The sequence below is a fragment of the Dermacentor silvarum genome, chromosome 2, assembly GCF_013339745.2.
Source record: "Dermacentor silvarum isolate Dsil-2018 chromosome 2, BIME_Dsil_1.4, whole genome shotgun sequence".
Lineage (NCBI taxonomy): Eukaryota > Metazoa > Arthropoda > Arachnida > Ixodida > Ixodidae > Dermacentor > Dermacentor silvarum.
In genome coordinates this window covers 170621620-170641736 of record NC_051155.1, presented here as the reverse complement: position 1 = coordinate 170641736, position 20117 = coordinate 170621620, and the positions used below count along the sequence as shown (strand labels likewise).

Genomic DNA, 20117 nt, shown 5'->3' with positions numbered 1-20117 from the left:
GATCCCATTTCGCACAATTTCCCGGGGCCACCTTTTGCGATCTAGAATACCTTATAAGAAATGACCCTATATAGTTATGCTTCTTTATTACTGGTTGATGCATTCCCAGAAAACATTATCTTTAGGCACTTACGTTGAGTACATCGCCAAACTGCAATCTATCACACGTTTTTTAGTCGCTAGATCCCATTTAAACGGGCTGCTGAGCATGAGGTCGCGGGATCGAATCCCGGCCACGGCGGCCGCATTTCGATGGGGGCGAAATGCGAAAACACCCGTGTACTTAGATTTAGGTGCACGTTAAAGAACCCCAGGTGGTCCAAATTTCCGGAGTCCTCCACTACGGCGTGCCTCATAATCAGAACTGGTTTTGGCACGTAAAACCCCACAATTTAATTTTTTTAGATCCCATTTAAACAAGAAAAGGCATGAGGTGCATGTGATTTAAAACAGTAGCCATCAGTCGTACCAGCTTTCCTGCAGTACTTGCCCGCCTGTGTCACGTAAAAAGGCTGGCGCACACTCAGTTTCCTGTTCCGCTTATCAGCAAATCCCCTTTCGGGATCTTGCATCTCAAATTCATAGCTATCACCGCCAACCCTATTGCAATAAGTATTTGGAAGCTTATGCACGCTTTTAATAGCCCATAACCCAAACGTTTGTGGCTGCTTGTGTGCTGCGTCTGAAGGTAAATCATTGTTAATTAAGTGTGGATCTATCCCACAAAAAGTCTGTGCTCAGAGCTAGTTAAGAAAGAAAGTCTGTGCTATCCCCCAACCCTTCTCATTCCCACCTCGTGATAATTGTGAGGTCGTGCCCGTGCGATTTTTACAAATTCTAAAGTTCACAGGTGGGCAGGTGTGCAACGACCTCGCTTGTATTGCAGATAATTAGGCAGTATATCTCTAGAAACTATGTACAGAGTGAGCGTCTTCGCTCGAACTTGTTCTACCTTCAGTGGCAAACAGGCAGGTTTAATTTTATTCCGATAGCAATTATATTGACACTCCAAGCGAATTTCCACCGTTGGCATCGCCATGACGTTCCATATAAAGTCCAAGTGTGAGAAAATCGCAGCAGCATCTACTTGCACACAAGGAAGGAAGACTGGGAGGGTGAATGGGCAAGGGGGTCGAACAGTGAGATGTGCGCATGCAAAGGGGTGGGGGGGGGAGGGGTGTAGCATGCGAGCTTGCTTTTGCTTCGGCAGTAGCTGCACAAGGCTCAGCTGAGCGCAGCCGCACGTGTCCTATCTTCAAGGTAATCAGCAGTGGGTTCAAAATCTAGCCGACCTGAGAAAGGTGATGTCTTCTTGTGTGCTGTGTTCTCGCACGCCTAGTTCACGTTGAAGCAAGAGGCAGCACGAAGGGGAATTCGCTCGCTGCTGCTGCCGCTCTTCATCACGCCAGCGTTATGACAGTGACTGTCCGCTGTCATCGAGTGAGATGTGTTCTTGTTTGCCTGTGCGCACGTACGCCGTGCTTGTTAATTTAGTTAGTAAGCGATTACTTACAGCAGTTTATACAGCTGATAAAACTGCGAATCTTATTTCATATATAGCTAATAATTTGCTATTGCAATCAGTGCTTCGCCTTTCGGTTTAAAGTGCTACTTTTTCCTTTCCCCACCCCTTTTTTGCTATTTACTTGAAAGGCAGTAAGAACAAAAACTAGACTACCAGTGGTGACGGAATGACAGTGAGGCATGTTGTTTGGTCTATATACACACCAAGATGGCCGTGTTGCTAGTAACACTGTTAAAGGGACAGACAACCGCTCAGAACATGAATTGAGATAGCCCTGCTAATGGAAAGATTGCCTATCCCATTAGTTAAAACTAGGATTTATATTTTTAATTCTTCACTAAAAGCCAGGAAAAATTACCTTTGGCACCCCACGCACCAAAAAGATAAAAATGCTTAAGAGGTCTACCACATGACCTTCTATCGGTGTATGTGGTTCCTGGTCTTTTTATTAGTATTAAAATGCAGTGCACTTTTTTCTGTTAAAAGTTTTTTCTGACTTAAAGTGTGCATATAGGCCTTCGTTTGTAGTGAGTAGTAAAGTGGCGCTGCCTTCGTTTTCAATGAATTGGATTGGCTCGTCTGTCGACAGAATAACGACGACGGGAGCCAGCCAGCCACAACGTAGGCGAAGAAAAAGTGTTAAAGAAAAATGTGGTACAAAAAATTTGTCGCAGTTTCACCCGAAAGGCGAAGCACCAATTGCGATAGCAAATTAGTAGAGAGCTATACGGAGTAAGGATAGTAGTTTTATCAGCTGTATAAACTTGGACATGCAGCAGCACCAGCAACGCACAGAACTGTTGTCGACGCCGTGGGCGTTTTGCCCGCGTTCGCACTGAATGCGCGCGGCGTTTTTATATAAATACGTATTTGGTGCCGCACCTAAACGTCGTCTCCCCTCCCTCCCTCCCGCCCCCCCACAGCCTTTCGTGCGACAGAAAAGGTTGCGTTTGCTCTCTATATATGGAAAGGCGGAAAGAGACGTTTAATTCTGCAGCCCTTCAGGGAGCCCGGCGCAGAGCGCGCGTTTGCTCTCCGACGTGCGTTCGCTCCCTGTGAAAGTGCACGTCCCTCGCGCCCTTTCACTCGCACATACAGCATCCGGAGCGCGGCGACGATTTCATCGCCGTTGACATCATACGGAACCTCACGGCGATGACGACGGCAGAAATCTTTTGGAGTGTCCATATAATTGCCATTGCAATAATATAAGAAAGATCTGTACGATAACACAAACTTATTGTACCAGTCAATTTACCTTTAAAAGTGGTTGGAAAGGTGACAATATAGGTGGTTAACTACAGTTGCACTCTCTCCACTTAAAGCAGGACGATGGGCGGCTTTCACAATTTTCGAGGCAGGCTAGCGGCATCGTTTTCACTTCTCAGCGTTGCTGGAGGGACTCTTACTTTTTTAGATGCTGCTTAGAGCAATAAATTCTGCTTGCAAAATATTCATGCACTTTAGGAGTAGCTGCTGCAGCTGTAAGCACTACTGAGGGGGTGAGCTTTGCGTTGGCACCATTATAAATTGTCCTTAAATATCGATTGTCAGTCCCTTTAAGAGACACATTTTGAAAACTTGGACGGTGCTTGGTAGGGAGGGTGGCATAATTGATGTCACCAGCCCGCATCTTGACATGATAAAGACCAACAGCAACTAAATCTCGCTTTGGCTAAATTTGTTATAAGTGAGTAGTATATACCACTAAAGTAATCTTGGCAATTCAACTGGGCTGTTAATTGCATAGCTTTCTTGTTAGCAGCCTTTCACCTAAGCAGACAAAGCGTGCGCCTGGTGGTTGTCTCTCTGAAGTCCCACTATGCAGTCCAAGATTTTTGAGGGCGCCGGCTGCGAGCACCGGCTTGCCTCGCAAGTCATGTCTAGGAGCGCTAGGTCATGCATCACTTTCAGGAAACGGTGATGGAGGCTTTTTCTTTTTTGAAACATTTCAGTATCAAAAACGGCTATCTTCCCTAGCTTTTCTTGACGCTTCCACATGTATTTAAAACGTAAAATTTTGCACGGAGGCTTCCGTATATCCACATTGCTAGGCTTTTTATGTGGTCCGAAATTTCATTGCAGTTGGCTTTTAATTATGATTCTACCCGAGGTCTGCCATTTTGGTCAAGTCAAATGAAATGTTTGGAGAAGTGCGCTTGCAGGTTTTGCACATATTCTGTTGAGGGCTACGATATATATACACCACATGCGTGCATGCATGTACTATCGACCAAATAAGTTTACGGGCCAGGGATCTGACAAAAAGCTGAATAGCTCCGCTGCCATGTATTCCCATTTTCAGCCTCTACTGGTATATGTGAACAACATTGGGATGTACGGTTTTAGTGGCTACTTTTAAAGGCTACTCGGATATTTAGCGTTTTCTGAGATCCCGTGGTCCGTAAACTTTTTTGGTCGATAGTACATAAAAATGCCTGTAAACAATGTACATGGTGTTGCAAAGGTGTTACAGATGGGTCTAACCAGTGTATTTCCTTTTACCCAGGACAGAAACCAACAATTCAGTACTGTGCCACATGAACTGGTTTAAATGGTGCAGGCAAGTTAAATGACACCTTTGCAGGGTTATTTGTGCAGATCTATTTATAGGGTATTCAAAATCAGACAAACTAACCTCTGCCCTCTCCTTCCCCTTTATTTCTTTTACCTCTTTATGTGGCATAAGAAGTAAAAGCCTTGAAAGTATGGCAGTCAAATAGGATGGAAGGCCCAAATGACAAGGATGGTACCGACACATTGCGTGAAAGTCTGGATGTGTTCACAGCAAATTGGCTTTTATGCATTGCGTCATGCACTTAAAGAAAAATGTTTCAAATAGTGAAGTCTGTTTAGTCATCTGAATCTTGCCCTTTACTCAAATATAGAAAATCTCAGGGGCATGAAAATTTGTTGTTTCATTAGATTTCTTTTTTTCAACTCTGCTTATTTTTTTAGAAGAGAAAGCGACTTCCCAGACGGGTAAGCTTTATAAGCCCCCTAAGCTCACAGAAGCCACGAGGCGGATGGAGGAGTCTCAGTCTCGTCAACAGCAGCCGCAACAGCAACAGCAGCATGACTTTCACTTGTCCTCTGCTCAGAGTGCAGCTGCACGAGAAAAGGTAAATGTTGTTTCATGCCACGTTATCATCCAATTTTTGTAGTGTAAGACAACAAACACGCCTAAAGACATAATAATGTGTCGGTAATTTACAGGTTATTAGTCTTCATAGTCTTTCTGCATTACTGTGCGTCCACCACTCACATTGACCTGCTTGGCCTGCATGGTTCATTTCTAGGCAGACAGCATAACTGTCACAGTGTTTGTTTTTCACACTTTTTGTGTTCTTTGAACAGTTTGCATCGTCAGTGGTAGTTCATTGCCTGTTGTGAGACATTGTACAAATGTATGTGCGTAATCAAGGCTACTAGTGTTGTTTTTTTCTTTGTAGAAAAATGAGAAGGTAGGGCTAAAAGGTTATACAGGGTGTTTCAGCTAACTCGTGCCAAGATTTGAAAAACCCACATATGTGTTACAAGAATGCCACCAACTTAGTATTGTTCACTGTCCTCACGAGCAAGGGAGTTTTAAATTTTCATGTTTGAGGGCACTAATGTCGCTGCGCGCAAGTGCCTAGTCATGTGGTACTTTTTCAAATCTCGCACACTTTCTTTGCAGCTCGGAAAAATTTAAATCACAGCAGCTATCATCACAAAGAAATTTTGGATATTTGTCAACAGGCTCTACAAGTTTTTCATTGAAGATTTTGCATTTAAAGCAATAGTTTAAAAGTTTAATTAATCCTTGTTAATTAATTGCCTAAGCTCATAGTGAAAAATACCCTTAAGTTGCTCAAGAAGACAGTGAACAATGGTTGGTTGCATTCCCGAAATGCACAAGTGAATTTTTTAAGGCATGCCACGAATTAGCTGAAACCCCATGTACAGCAGACCAGCAATCCAGTGCATCGTGGACGTGGCATGTGGAGACAGGTCACAACCAGTTCATGCGCCGCACTGCCCCGCACCTATTTTTATTTATTTTATTTGTAGATGCTGCAATCTCAGTTCCGAGATCATAACAGGGTGGTACAAGATATCATGGAACCAATAAAGGGCATACAAAAAGAAACAGCAAGTCAATTTACTGGAGGATCAATACACACTTCACATCAGATGCCCCTCAAAGGATAACGAGTTTTGGCTCACAATATCGTTAGTAAGGTTATTCTAGTCAGTGATAGTTCATGGAAAGAAGGAGTATTTGAAACTATTGATTGTTCATATCAAGGGCGTAATTGTCTGAGAATGTCAACTCTTTATAGAGTAACCAGTAGAAAAAGGTAAAATATCTGACGTGTCAATGTTGTAATGACCATTGACTAATTCAAAAAGAATTTAAGCCTTCAGACCCTATTTCTCTGACTAACTCGAGGGAAACTTCTCTTTTTTTATTACTGCACTCGTAGAACTGACCATATGAGTTGTACATGAATCTAAGAGCCTTTTTCTGTATTCTTTCTAATTTTTTAATGTTGGCTTTAGTAAACTGTTCCCAAATTATTACAGCATATTCTAGCAGAGGGCGGATAAGAGTATTGTTGGCAAGTGAACACACGTGGGGTGTAGCTAGCTTCAGTGTTTGCCTTAAAAAGAATAACTTGCATAAGGCATTAGCTTCAACACTGTCTATATGTCTATTCCATGAGAGTATTAGTAATCCGCAATCCTAAATATTTATACTGCTTCACTTCAGAAAGAACTGTAGTAGAAGGATAATTATACAGTGGCTTCTCCTTATGGGTAACTCATAAAAACTGTGTTTTCGAAATTTATGGGCATGCTCACACCAAGAAATCATTTTTGTGAAATCAGTATTTAACCTGGTTTGGTCTTGTACAGAGTTAACCAATTCATAAAGCACACAATCAGCATGCAGTCTAGTGTTAACAGAAATGTCTTTAACAATGTCATTTATAAAAAGCAGCAAAAGCAAGGGCCTGAGAACAGACCCCTGGGGAACGCCAGAATCAGCCGCAACACGGGTGGAGGAAACCTTATTTAATGAAACAAATGGATAGCGATATAAAAGGAGAGGCCTCAATCCAATTTAAAGACTTTTCAGTTTTGATTATGTAGCTTAATAAAAGGGAGTGCATCTGCATTTGATTTCATGGCTGTTGTAACCTGGTACAGTAAAATCTCGTTACACGAGACATGGTTACAAGAGACACTCGGTTATAAGAGACATTTGAAAATGGCCTAGTTGGCTTTCCTATGTTCGCCATGTTAACAACATCGCATACAAGAGACACTCGGTTACTAAGGACAACTTTTTAAGGTCCCTAGAGTAAATTCTTCACTATTTAAAAGACACAACCCAGATACGCTCACGCAACGCGGCCAACGTCGTACCAACCGGTATGCACTGCACTTTTCATTCCCTTGGCTCGATTCTTTTCCGTTCCGAAGCCGAATGTCATTTCTCGCAAGATTGCGACTACAAATTGCACCGAACTTTCTGTTATTATATTTTGTGTCATTAGGGCAGAAAGCGTCGGCAGTTGAGGCTGACGAACATCTAAGAGCACTTCAAAGGTATTGTGAGCAACAATAAGGTTTGCAAAGTGAAGTGCTTTACTTCCAGAAGTTGGGAAGGAAGCCAATGCAATCTGCAGTCACTAAAAAACAAACTACCATGAATTACTTTTTTAAACTATACTGAGCAATTTCCTGTAGATATGTTAAAACACACTTTGATGCTGATGTATAATAAAGTGATCTTGTGTAACTCTCCAGGGTTTTTAAAGTTATTGGTTACAAGAGACCTTGGTTACAAGAGACATGTTTCCTGGGTTCCTTGAGTGTCTTTTGTAACAAGGTTTTACTGTATTGTGTGCAAGATTTCAGTCATAAATGAGTGAAGAGGGCCCACATTATAAAATCAGTGATTTTACGACGTCGTCAGTCACAGTTTACGCATTTGCATGTGTCACTTCTTTTTGCCATTTCTGTCCAGTGGCGTCAAGAAAAAAAATGTGCACAGACATTAAGTTTCAGGTAAATTGCACCCCCTGCATACTCGTGCGGCTGCATTTCATTTCAATGGGCTGAGTATTGCTGCACACGATCACTTTGCTGAGAGCACTACCATGTGGATGCTTGACGTGCCACATTTCGTGAGCCTTGACAGAGGAATAGTTTCTTCTTTTTGATAATACTTGAAGCCAATAATTAACACTTTATTTAATAATTAAGTCGGTAATTCAGTTCTTTCTTTGAAAAAAACACATGTCCAACTGTCAATTTTAAATTTATTCTGCCTTGAATTTCTTCAATACTTTCATATATATACATTATAGCTCAAGAAGCCAACAAACAAATGGCTTCTTATGCCGGGATTCGATCCTGCGACCTCGTGCTTAGCAGCCTTAGCTAACTGAGCCACCGCATCGAGTGTGTGTGTGTGTGTGTGTGTATATATATATATATCGTTTTGTTCTTCCCCCAAGAGTGGATTGCACTAAATCTGTATGGTCTAATTGCTTATTTTACTCTGGTCATATCGTTTCACGGATGAAACACTAATTATACAGAAAGCTATTTATAAGGTATATTTGCAAAAGGCTAGAGACACTGACCACTTTAGCTGACGGCTCGTACAAGGGCCAGTTCATTGTTGTGCTCATCATCACAACTGTGTTCGTTATTCAGTGGATGCATGTAGCAGTATTATTGCAGTTACAAAGTAATAGATGTGTTCATAGGTAGGATGCGGATTGGCAATAGTGTGCTTATGATAGCATGTAAATTGAAGTATTTGGTAGCTTTTCTGAAAGTTGAAAGACAGCGCAGACTTCAAGTCTGTACCTTGTTTGATCATTGCAAGAGCTGCTCTTATCTCAAAACATCAAGGCTGCGTCGTGAAATGTTTCACTTCTGGATGTCAAGGCGGAGCAAATAAAGAAGTTAGTTTCTCCAAAATTAGGAATCGGGGATGCAATGTGCGTAAGTTGTGTAAAATGGTGTAGTCTTATGTCTTTCTCACTCTCCTTTTTATCTTGCCTGCTGTCACATTAATGACTCTGTTCTTGCTTCAGGCAAAAAAGAAAGAAAAGGAGAAGAAAAAAAGTAACTTGGAGCTCTTCAAAGAAGAACTCAAGATGTAAGTAAAATTTGGCTCCATGATATTGCTGGTTTTATGTTGTTTATATTGTGCAGTGGGTCTGTGATGTGTAGGTGTATTAAGTCATGTATACTAGGCAGACAAACTCTGCTACAAGGGTGCTAAGAGGAACAACTGGTATTGTTTGGGTCCACAGTGCTGTGATTTGGTTCTGATTCATATCTTGCTCATAATATCAGCACTTAGCAGTTGACCAATCAGTCTACAGCATTGAATGAATCTTGTACAGGGTGGATTATTTTGTTGTTCTTTTTTTTTATCTCTCACTCTTCTCCTGCAAAAAAGATGATTCAATGCCAACACTTGTTAGATATGAGCCAACACATGTAGACTAAGTTAAGTAAAAAAGCCCTTGCTTTATTATTTATTTTTGAAGTCCAGAAATGCTTGCCGTGATGGTTCAGTGGCTACCACTTTCTGCTACTAAGCATGAAGTTGCAGGTCCGATTCCTAGCTGTTGTGACTGTAGTTCAGTGAGTACGGAATGCAAAAACGCTTCTATACTTACGAGGGTCAGTCAAATGAAAACTGCACATGCATAACAAAAAAAAAAAAATGGCACCTGTAGCCTGTACGTTGGCAGACATGTTCCTAACAGTGTGCCGGCCATTCACTGGGTGGCAGCATCGCGCAGGTGCAAAAACACCGGCACAGGAATAGTGGCCGCCCCACTAGCATCTAGCACCAGGGAGGAACAGAGTTCTCTTATTTTGTTTCTGTATAGTGAAGGTGTGAAGCCTATCGAAATTTATCACAGAAAGAAGGTCCAGTATGGTGATGCATGTGTGTCACAGCTGCAAGTCTACAAATGGAGTCACAAATTCGCAATCGATGTGACGTCCATGGCCGATGCTCGTCGTCCGGTTCAGGCACACCATGCTTTGACGTGAGCAAACATTGCAGCTGTTGAAGCCATCACGATGGAAAACTGCCGAGTGACGCTGGATTACATTGGAGCAAATGTGAACATCAGTCATGGTTCAGCATACCATGTTGTGCTTGACGTGCTTGGATTTCACAAAGTGTGTGCAAGATGGCTGCCCTGGCAGCTGGCTCCTGAATTGAAGCGGTGACGTGTTGATGCGTGTGAACAACTTCTGTAACGAGTTGAACAAGAAGGGGATGCTTTCCTTGCAAGAATCGTCACCACGGGCAAAACATGGGTTCAATCTACCAACCGGAAACTGAGACAGCGAGTAAGGAATGGCGCCATACCTTATCATCCAAACCAAAGAAGTTTTGAAGGGAAAGTTATGCTGACCCTCTTTTTGGGATGAAAAAGGTGCCATGTTGGAGCACTACACATGGTGAGGGACCACTATCACTAGTGAATCATACTCTGATCTCTTAAAAAATCATCTTTGGCCTGCAATCAAATGAAAACGTTGTGGATTGCGGTTTGCAGGTGTTCTGTTGTAACATGACAATGCACGGCCCCATAAAAGGGCCATGAAACAGTTGCGACAGTAACAGATGTGAAATTTGAGTGTTTTCCGTATCCACCATACTCACCAGACTTTGCTGTCAGCGACGTTCATATGTTCGGACCACTAAAAGAAGCCCTGGGCAGCAACAGCTTTCATTCTGATGAAGAGGTATGCGACGTGGTACACGATGGTTGCGCACACACCAAAATGAATTCTTTTCTAGGGGAATACAGGTACTTTGCGAGTGTTGGCAAACTTGCATTGAGCATGGGGGAGATTACGTTGGAAAGTTATGCAGCTTTGTGCTGCATGCGTACAGTAAATAATAAAAAAAAATAAACATTTGCAGTTTTTGTTTGACTGACCCTCGTAAATACAGTTGAACCTCAAAATAATGGACCCTTATATAACGAATTATCGGATATAACGAAGGAAATATAAAATGTTTCTCGCTAGTGTCTGCATGTGACTAATATATGCTTGTAACGAGCATTAACTATAACGAAGATATTTTAGTGTGGGGCGAGACTTCATCATAATGAGGCGCGGCTGTATAGGGGCAGTTAAAACAATCCCAGGTGGTCAAAACTCATCTGGAGCCTTCCACTAAGGCATCTCTTCAAGCCTCAGTGTTGCTTGGGGACATTAAACTCCAACAATCAATCAATCGATCATTGACAAGTTCAGAAACACATTGTTCAAAAGGAAAGTTCGGTCAAGTGAAATTTGCAGTTCAGGCTTGGTTAGGGTGCCACGCCTGCAGTTCATTTCTTGTAATGAGTTCTGCACATAGCCAGGTGTAGCTGTTTCTTAATTGATCATTATATCAAATGTGGCTGACCTAACTTATATTACTCCATCGTTCTTGGATGTTTGCAGAAGTAATCCATTTCCACACAGTTTAATTAATTACTCTTCCATTAGCTCTTGTCGATATACATTTACATAAGTGAATGACTATTCCCATAGTAGTTTATGAATTATATTGCTATGCGTGAAACGTCTCGAAAAATGTGCGTCTGAACTAGCAACCTTCTATGTACTCTATGCCTAACGCTTAGAGTTGTGCATAGTGTAAAATGCCTTACTGCTGCACTTGCAGTATCCAAGAGGAACGGGAGGAGCGATACAAATTGAAGGGTGCCCTCAAGGACAACCTCAAAAAGGGAGATAGTGACCTTCAAATCAGGCTTGGTGAGATTTTCTTTCTCTTTCTCGGGGTTAACTTCTTATCTCTTGCACTTGTCTAGCTTGAGTGTCGCAGTTTCATAAGAAGCCTAATTTGTTCATAGTACAGATTCTACTTAGCATTAATCGAGAGGAATAGAAAGTGTATGTTTTTTGATGCCAAATGACTTTAATTTCATGGAAAAAAAACATGCTTATGTGCACTGCACTTTCTTTTTGCGAACGAATAATGCATGCATGGGTTCTTATAATGTTCACTTGTAAAAAAGTGATTTGGTGCAGTACTAGCTGCCGCTGCCGCAGCTGCTTCATTCACCGACATTGTCTGCTAGACAACCGCATTCACGCAATATTCAAGCGACAGCGACGAGTGACGCCACAGGCACACCCTGTCTCGCTGTCATGTTGCAGCGTGGAGCAACCACATGAACGCGACATTGCAAAAAAGAGTAGCGACGGATTTACATTGTTGTGTGAATAAATGTTATCGTGCGCGCATAAAGAAATCTCACACGTATCAAGAGGTCAACGTTTTATGTAGGTCTAGCTTTAATATGCTGTCATCCCCAGTGGAAATGCATCCCATGTCTTCCATCTGGTGAGAAAAACTTAAAACACTTTCACGGCTCTCGGTGGCATCCCGCAGCTCTCTGTGGCATCTGATGCCTAACATTCTCAAAACAAACAACCAATCTCAATAATAACGACAAGAGAGCGCTGATACTTCGTCCTCAGCTTGAGATGAGACAATGTGATGACTGATTTTACTATTTCTTTTTTGCTGTCATGGCAGAGAGCAAGTTGCAAGAGCGAAAATAAGTGTAGTCCGCTCATTGTCAGGTTTTAAAACTTTAAAACTCAATAGAACATTCTCTTTCAGCGCTTGAAACTTGGGTCGTGTAACATATCTGTAACCAAAGATTTCTCGTTTGCTACTCGTCAGGCTTGCAAATGGTTGAATAATTTTGTTAAAGCATTACCCGAGACTCCACCTTACCACCTTCGATATGATAAACTGTTTGTCAATGACACAGGCTATACGTATGATCGCAGTAGCAGTAGCGTGCAGAAACGAAGTCGCAATCCTGTTTTAAACGAGCCTGCTATCGCCCCCCTAATGCCACGTCAAGTTTCGTTGATGACTTACATGATGTCATAAATGTTATTGTTAGCCGGTATCCTTCCTCACCAATCATTCTTTTGGGGGACTATCCGAACATCACATGGTCGGATGGACTTCTACTACTTAACCCATTCTTGTCGCACTGTCAGGACTTCTTAGATGTGTTCATGCTTTAATTTCACGCAGATGGTAACGAAGCCTACCAGAATTGCCGCAGGAACATCTAGTACATTAGACCTTATTTTGTCTACACACCCACATCTCATCTCATGGTTTTAGCGACCATTCGCTGCTTCATTTCGACATTAACATGTCTTTTTCCCAACACACAAAACAAAAAAAAAATTTCCGCTACTACAAAAAAGCAAATTTTGATATTATAAATCAGGAACTATGCACATATTTTTATGCATACATCTTTGATTTTCACACACGGAATGTCGAAGATAACTGAGTTCTATTTCGAAATAAAGTCGCGCAGCTTATCACTGCATACGTTCCACTGAGACGCATTCAGTGCGATAAAGCGTCACCTTGGTTTAACAAAGAGGTAAAGCATCTTTCCAATAGAAAAAAAGCGTTTGTTTCATTCAGCAAAGTTAGGAAAAACAGGAAATGACTGGGAATCATATCACAACGTTGAAACCGAGTACCGCGCAGCATTCTGTCACGCCAAAGATTATTACTCTACTAACACTCTCCCAGCCCTCTTATTAGGTAATCTTAAAGCATTTTGGAGAAGCGTAAATGTGACGGAAACCAGTGTTATTTCTCTTAATTCTGAAAATGAACCTATACCACCCGAATAATGCGCCTCAGTGTTTAACAATGTTTTTTTGGACAATTTTTCTTCATGTCGAGTTGATTGTGTTAAATATGTGTAACATCATGATTATCCCTTCATGTCCCCTATCGTATTCGAGCACTCTGGAATAGTACACTTAATCGACTCGCTAAAGCTTTCTTCGTCTTGTGGAACTGACAGTATCAACTCTAAATTTCTAAAACAGACTAAACATTACTCTTCTTTGTTTTTGGCTAAACTCTTACAGCAGTTGCTTAATCATGGTATCCTTCCTTTTGATTGGAAGATTGGGAAGGTGGTTCCTGTTCATAAATCAGGCAACAAACATTCTCCATAAAATTATTGACCCATTTTGCTAACAAGTATCCCTTGCAAACTGATGGAGCACGTATTGTACAGTGGGGGGGGATATCTTTAACTTTTTGGAATCAAATTCTTTCTTTACGTCATCACAGCACGACTTCAGGCGTTCATTTTCTTGTGAAACTCAATTACTTCTTTTCACTCACCGCTTGCACTCCATACTAGACAAGAATTCAGAATCGATTACGCCTTTCTAGACTTCTCGAAGGCTTTTGATAAGGTTACTCATGTGCTGCTTGTACAGAAACTTTCCTCTTTAAACCTTGACCATAATGTACTTACCTGGCTTGAGTACTTCCTAATCAATCGCTGACAGTATGTTTCTGTCAACGGTCATGATTTACCCTTCATTAACGTAGCATCATGAGTTCCGCATAACGTAGCATCATGAGTTCCGCAGGGCTCTGTTTTAGGTCCATTACTTTTTCTAATATACATTAATATACATTAATGACTTGTCCGATTGTGTGTCATCTTCAGTTCACCTATACGCCGATAACTTTGTATTGTATCGTGAGATTCGTGATGATAAGGACCAGGAAGTTCTACAGACTGCTCTAAATAGCATTGCCACTTGGTGTATAAACTGGCTCATGGAACTAAACCCCAAGAAATGCAAGCTGATGACTGTTAGAAGACGCGACGTGTGTGTGTGTCTGCATGTATGCTTTACCACGTCCAGCTAGAACATGTTTCATCCGACCGTTATTGAGGTGTAACAGTATCATCTGACTTATCCTGGGGGTGTCACATCAACTCCATAATCAATAACGCAAATTGTATGTTAGGTTACTTGCGGCGAAACTTTAGCAAATCCCCTTCATCAATGAAACTACGTACTATTGTATAAAACACTAGTTCGACATAAGTTGAAATATGCTCTGCTATTTGGGACCCTTACAATGCTACTCTTGTTAATTCTCTTGAAATGGTTCATAATAATTCCACCCGTTTCATTCACTCCAACTATGATCGTACTTTTAGCGTAACTTTTATGAAAAGCAACTTGTGTCTACCATTTTTATCACTGCACAGAAAGGCTTTTCGCTTATGCCTATTTCATAAAGTATTTCATCATCATATCCTTAGCAGTGAGCTCATTCTAGCACCTACTTGTCTCTCATCTCGAGTTGATCACCGTCATAAAGCAAAAGGCACTTTTTGTCTCACAAACAGGTTTTTATGATCATTTATTCCACATACAACGAACGACTGGAACCACCTTCCTGATGCTATCATGTCAATTGAAGACAGCGCACTTTTCCGCCGAACCTTGTTTGCTTTTTTTCAACTGTGACCATGCATGTGGCCATATGCACTGTATTTGTGCAAGCGCTGTCGCGCCGTATTTTCCTTTTGTCCAGTTCAGATGTCACTAGGTTTATGTAATTTGAATGTCATAGTATTTTTGTTATTTGATTTTTTAATGACTACGTCCACTGCACATGTTGCTTACATTATATAAATTTGTAGTAATCGTTATTGTTTTTCGCATCTACCCCACTCCCCTCTATTATATAATGCCTTGGCGCTTGAGGTTATGTGAAATAAGTAAATAAATAAATATTCAAGCGGGTGGATCAGGGCGGTCTGGTTGTTGCGCAATCACTGTCCCCAGCGGATGTCGCCGCACTGACTTCCGGGCGACAAGCAATATTTTCTGGCTGGCAAAAAACCGGTGACTCAACAAGCGACAGCGACGGAATTCCGTCGGCGACGGCAAAACCTGTAGCTTATCACCGTCGTTTGTCACTGTTGCTCGAAAATCGCGTGCATGTGGTTGTGCCTTAAGCCCTTGCTCATTAAGCTCGCATGCATTTTATGATAGTTGCGTTCATTGTATTAGGTTTCTTGTAGGTACAATGCAACATCCATTCTTAAAGCCTTTTCACTCACACTGCCGAAAAATTGAGACCAACACTCAGATTTTCATTCCTACTCGGCCACAAGGCAGCAATCATAGTACATAATTTAATTACTTTTCTTTCTGACTAGCTGGAAATTAAAACCGACAATTAGACTTTTATGCAAAGCTATGTTTGCTTGAGTAACAGAGATGGCACAATAACTTGTAAGTAGTGATGGTGCACAGCAGCTTGTTGGAGCAAGATAACGCACAAACACAGAGTAGGTACTTTTTGTGGGGACTGCTCATCAATGACTGCAAGTTTGGTGCTTTTTTGGGGCATTTGAGTGCTTTTGGTCCCATGGATGATTTAAGTGCAACATAGTTTTGTTCTCTCTCTCATGTTCCAAATTAGTGGGATTGCACAATATTTAGTGCATAAATTACAAATTGTTAACTACTATAGGTAACTTCATAAGGAACACAGCTTTCAGTTAAATTCTGCACCTCTTACCCCATTTTAATGGACAATTGATAGCCCCCCCCCTCTTTGTTTTTATTGCATTACGTAATTAAAATATTTTGCTTGACATTTGTACTCTAATTTTAGAAATCACCTTTTTGCATAATGCTGCTGCACTGTCCTGCGCATTGTTTTGCATGGCGTTTGCTTCTTCATGAACAGCGGACGACTACCGTTACCCAAGCCTGGGAAGCTTTGACACGGGAGACCCCAACACCACCAATTTGTATCTGGGTAATTTAAACCCAAAGATGACAGAGCAAGAGCTGTGTGAGATCTTTGGCCGCTATGGACCCCTGGCCAGCGTCAAGATCATGTGGCCCCGATCACAGGAAGAACGCCAGCGCAAGCGAAACTGCGGTTTCGTCGCCTACATGAATCGCAAGGATGGCGAGCGCGCAATCAAGCATCTCAGTGGTATGCCCCCTGCTTGAGGAATGCTTTGTGCAATGTTATGGGTCGGGGTTACTGGTGAACCTCTAATATAAAGAAGCACTCGGTTTAACCAGTTTTGATCCTGGCCACAGCAGCCGCATTTTGATGTGGGTGAAATACAAAAATGGCTGTGTACTTACATTTAAGTCCACATTAAAGAATGCCAGGTGGTTAACTGTTTCTCTACCATAGGGAAAATAGGTGTTTTTTGTAAGTCACGCCAGATTATCTTTTGGTGGAATTACTGCGCTGAATGTTTTATGTAATACATAAACAAAAAGCAGAATGAATGCACTTTTTATGCATAAAGGTTTTATTAACGAGACGCATGTCATAAAAAAGATATAAATTGCCAAAGTCAAGATTGGGGCATAAAATTGAACAAAGTTTGTAAAGACATGCTTTTATCTACGAAGAAAAAAAATGTGACAAAAGTTATGAGATTTACAAAATGTATTGCTGTCTAATAGGCACTATTTCCGAAAAAATCTAAATTTTTTATTGAACAGGTATTCCGCTACAAAAGTTTAACTGCAAGCACTACAGTTGGGCCTGCCGGTCTGCGGCCGCCGATGTTCCGGGCTGGTTTGCGTCATCGCTTTCAGTCTCAAATTCCGACGAAAAGTCAGCGTCCTCCGACCCGCTGCTACTCGATGCATTGATAAGATCAGCTGCAGAGGGAGCAGAATTGCGAGATTGCTATCTCCCGAAGCGCGTGTGCGCCACTCCTGGAGCCGGATATTTTTACGCTCTGCCGTGATGATGGCAAAACTTCGGAGCGCGTTTAAAAATCTCCACCACGCGGGAAAAATGCGGACTACTTGGGAAACAAAAATATAGTTCTCCTTCACATCCGATGGCGCCATGTGTCCGTGAGCGGCGCAGAAGGTCTCGAAAGCAGCATTTCAAACCATCGATAGCAAACGGCCATTTTTTGCTTTCTACTTTGACGAGCTTCGAAGCACATTCAAAAATCACCACCTTGCGGGAAAAAAGCGAACTTGTTAGAAAACTAAAATATAGTTGTCCTCCTTCATGTCGATAGCACAGTGTACCCGTGAGAGGCACAAAAGTGCTCAAAAGCGGCGTTTCAAACCATTGATAGTGGGCTAACGATGCCCAGTGGGCTCAGTACGGAAAGAGTTAAAATTAATCCAGAGCCCTCCCACAATGGCATGTGTTATACCAGATCTAGATTTGGCACATAATACCCCCGACTCCAATCTCTAACTTAATACAGTATAGACCACTTATAACGTAACCGCTTATAGTGCAGGACCGGATATAGTGCGGTCTTTTCAGACTCCCGTTAATTTTCCTATAGCACTCCATGTATATACGCATCGCTTATAGTGCAGTTGCGGGAAACGAAATACCGGTTACAGTGCGGCTGCCTGGGGAGTACGGAAGTCAGCGGAGATGGCGAACGCTCCCCTCAAACGGGCGCCCCAAGGAGTGGTCGAGGAAGAAAGAGAGACGAAGTGGAGAAGGGCACGTGGTGCGAACGAACAGCCAGTGAGGCTGAAACCAGAATCTTGAGTGCGAGTCGTGAAATATCACGGCGCGCATAGCGAGCGAGGGCCACGAAACTGCCAGCGCCGGCCAGCGCTCGCTTCCCGATAACGGCAGTAAACAAAACTTCATGGAGCGGGCTGCGCCGGCACGGCACGGCAAAGGGCGCACGCGGAGACCGTGGAATGTGAGGAAGGAGGGCTTCAGGGAAGCCCCTTCGGCAACTCCGCCGCTTCGGTGGCTCCCCTCGCCCTCCCTCGTAGCTCCCTCACTTTCGACTGTCACCGTGCTCGCCCGCCGCCGTGGAGGCGCCGCCGCTCCAGCCGGCCCGGCGCCAGCTCCCCGAAGTTTCGTTTTCTGCCGTTATCAGGAAGCGGGCGTTTTCCGGCGTGGGCAGTTTCGTTGGCCGGCTTGGGACAGCGCCGCTGCTTCCCTCTGCGCCGTAGCCGCAGTGTGCAAGGTCAACACGTGACTAGAAAGTAGAGGAAGCATAAAGGAGAAAGAAGGGTTCACTGCCATTTTTACGCGTGGCTACGGTAGCGTGGCTGAGACGCTGGCACGTACACGCATGTTCAGGCGCAACGCAGAATCGGCGACCTTGCCATTTGAGAGAGGGTGAAATTTTTTCTTTCTTTTTGTTTTGTTCGCGCGCGACATTGAGGGGTCTCTCCTAAGCTTTTACTCTGTGGCGGTGCCGGAGCAATGCCGGTCGGAGGCGCCGCCGTGTGATTTGGTTCGAATTAACGAGATTCGACTGTAAATTGAATGCAAACGTTCTAGCCACATTCCTCGACTGTCGCATACGCGTGGCGGCTCTTGCATATGTGCGGGCCTCAAAAATTGTTGCTTTGGTTATAGTGCAGATATTCGTAACTCCGGCAACTTACGTTATAAGCGGTCTACACTGTAAATTAAAAACAAATTTTCTATCTTAGCTTATTGAAGATCATGTAAATTTGTCCAACCTAATAGAGAGAACCTACTTTGTAGCTTTGATGCAATGAAGTCCTTGCACGTCACGTGCTCACACTGGGACCTCCAAACTGCACAAGAAAGATCGAAACTGGAAGTAAGCAACACTTGGGCAATCAAAAGAAGCCTCTGTTTGGAGGCTTCATGCTGAGGCTTCCCTTGCTGCCCAGTGTTGCTCACAGTGTGCTCATAGCTAGGCAGGACGGGCTGTCCTGTAACGAGGAATTAATGAGAGAAATGAAGTGTAGTGTACGGTATAGATAAAAGCGGCTTAAATATACTATTTGACTTGTTTCTCGGCTCTTGTGTCCCCTGTGATTTTTGCAGGCCAGGAAGTGATGGGTTTTGAGATGAAAATGGGCTGGGGCAAGGCAGTGCCCATCCCCCCACACCCAGTATACATCCCACCAGCCATGGTGGAGCTCACGCTGCCGCCGCCTCCTTCAGGGCTTCCCTTTAATGCCCAGCCCCAACGAAAACCCAGTCGGCCTATTGACCCTCAGACCATGCCACCCGAAGAGCTTGAGAAGGTCAGTGAGAGCCTCGAATGCCACTAGGGTCATTATCAGTTCGTACACTGTACAAGCACGAGCTTGGCAGTGTTAGGATGTCATTGTCTTTGGATTAATATCGCTTTCATGTTGTATACATATTGTAAATATCATTTTTGTAAACACATTAAATTTGAAAACTCTTATATGTTGGCTGCGGGTTTGGAATTGGCTTGCCATTTAATATTTATTATTGTGCCATTACTGCCACGTGTTACAACCGAAGGCATTATTATGCTTGTGTCATGCCAGGGGTACTTTTTTTTTTTCCATCTCATTTTCAATGGAACACTTTGCCAGCTTTAGTAAGTAAATTAATGTTTCAGGTTGCAGCAGGGGATAAACCCTGCTGCAGGGTAATGCAGGGGGAATGCTAGGCAGGGAAATGTGCCCGCGGTGTCATGTGATACAGTGGAGGCAGTGTTGGAAGGCTTCATCTTTCGTAACTTACATGTCTCACATGCACAGGCACGCATTGCTTTCATTTGCATTTCTTCGCATAGCACTGCTCATAGTCTTTGCTTACTTTTTTTTTATTACTGCTGTCACCGAATGTTAATATTAATGAGTATCTCATCTGTCCCATGTACGATGCGATGCTGTTTCCTGCAGATATTAGCCAACGCAGTAGTGAAAGTGGTTATCCCTACAGAAAGGTACT

General features: G+C 42.8%; 1 protein-coding gene across 1 annotated transcript in view; it reads left to right on the top strand.

The window, feature by feature from the left end:
* LOC119442102 (U2 snRNP-associated SURP motif-containing protein-like) overlaps positions 1-20117 on the top strand; it is a 68639-nt gene that overhangs the window by 3171 nt on the left and 45351 nt on the right. Inside the window, exons 4-9 of the mRNA XM_037706840.2 lie at positions 4484-4647; positions 8626-8690; positions 11241-11332; positions 16149-16403; positions 19233-19435; positions 20069-20112. Of these exons, the coding sequence (XP_037562768.1) occupies positions 4484-4647; positions 8626-8690; positions 11241-11332; positions 16149-16403; positions 19233-19435; positions 20069-20112 (823 nt within the window). The remainder of the gene's footprint in view (positions 1-4483; positions 4648-8625; positions 8691-11240; positions 11333-16148; positions 16404-19232; positions 19436-20068; positions 20113-20117) is intronic.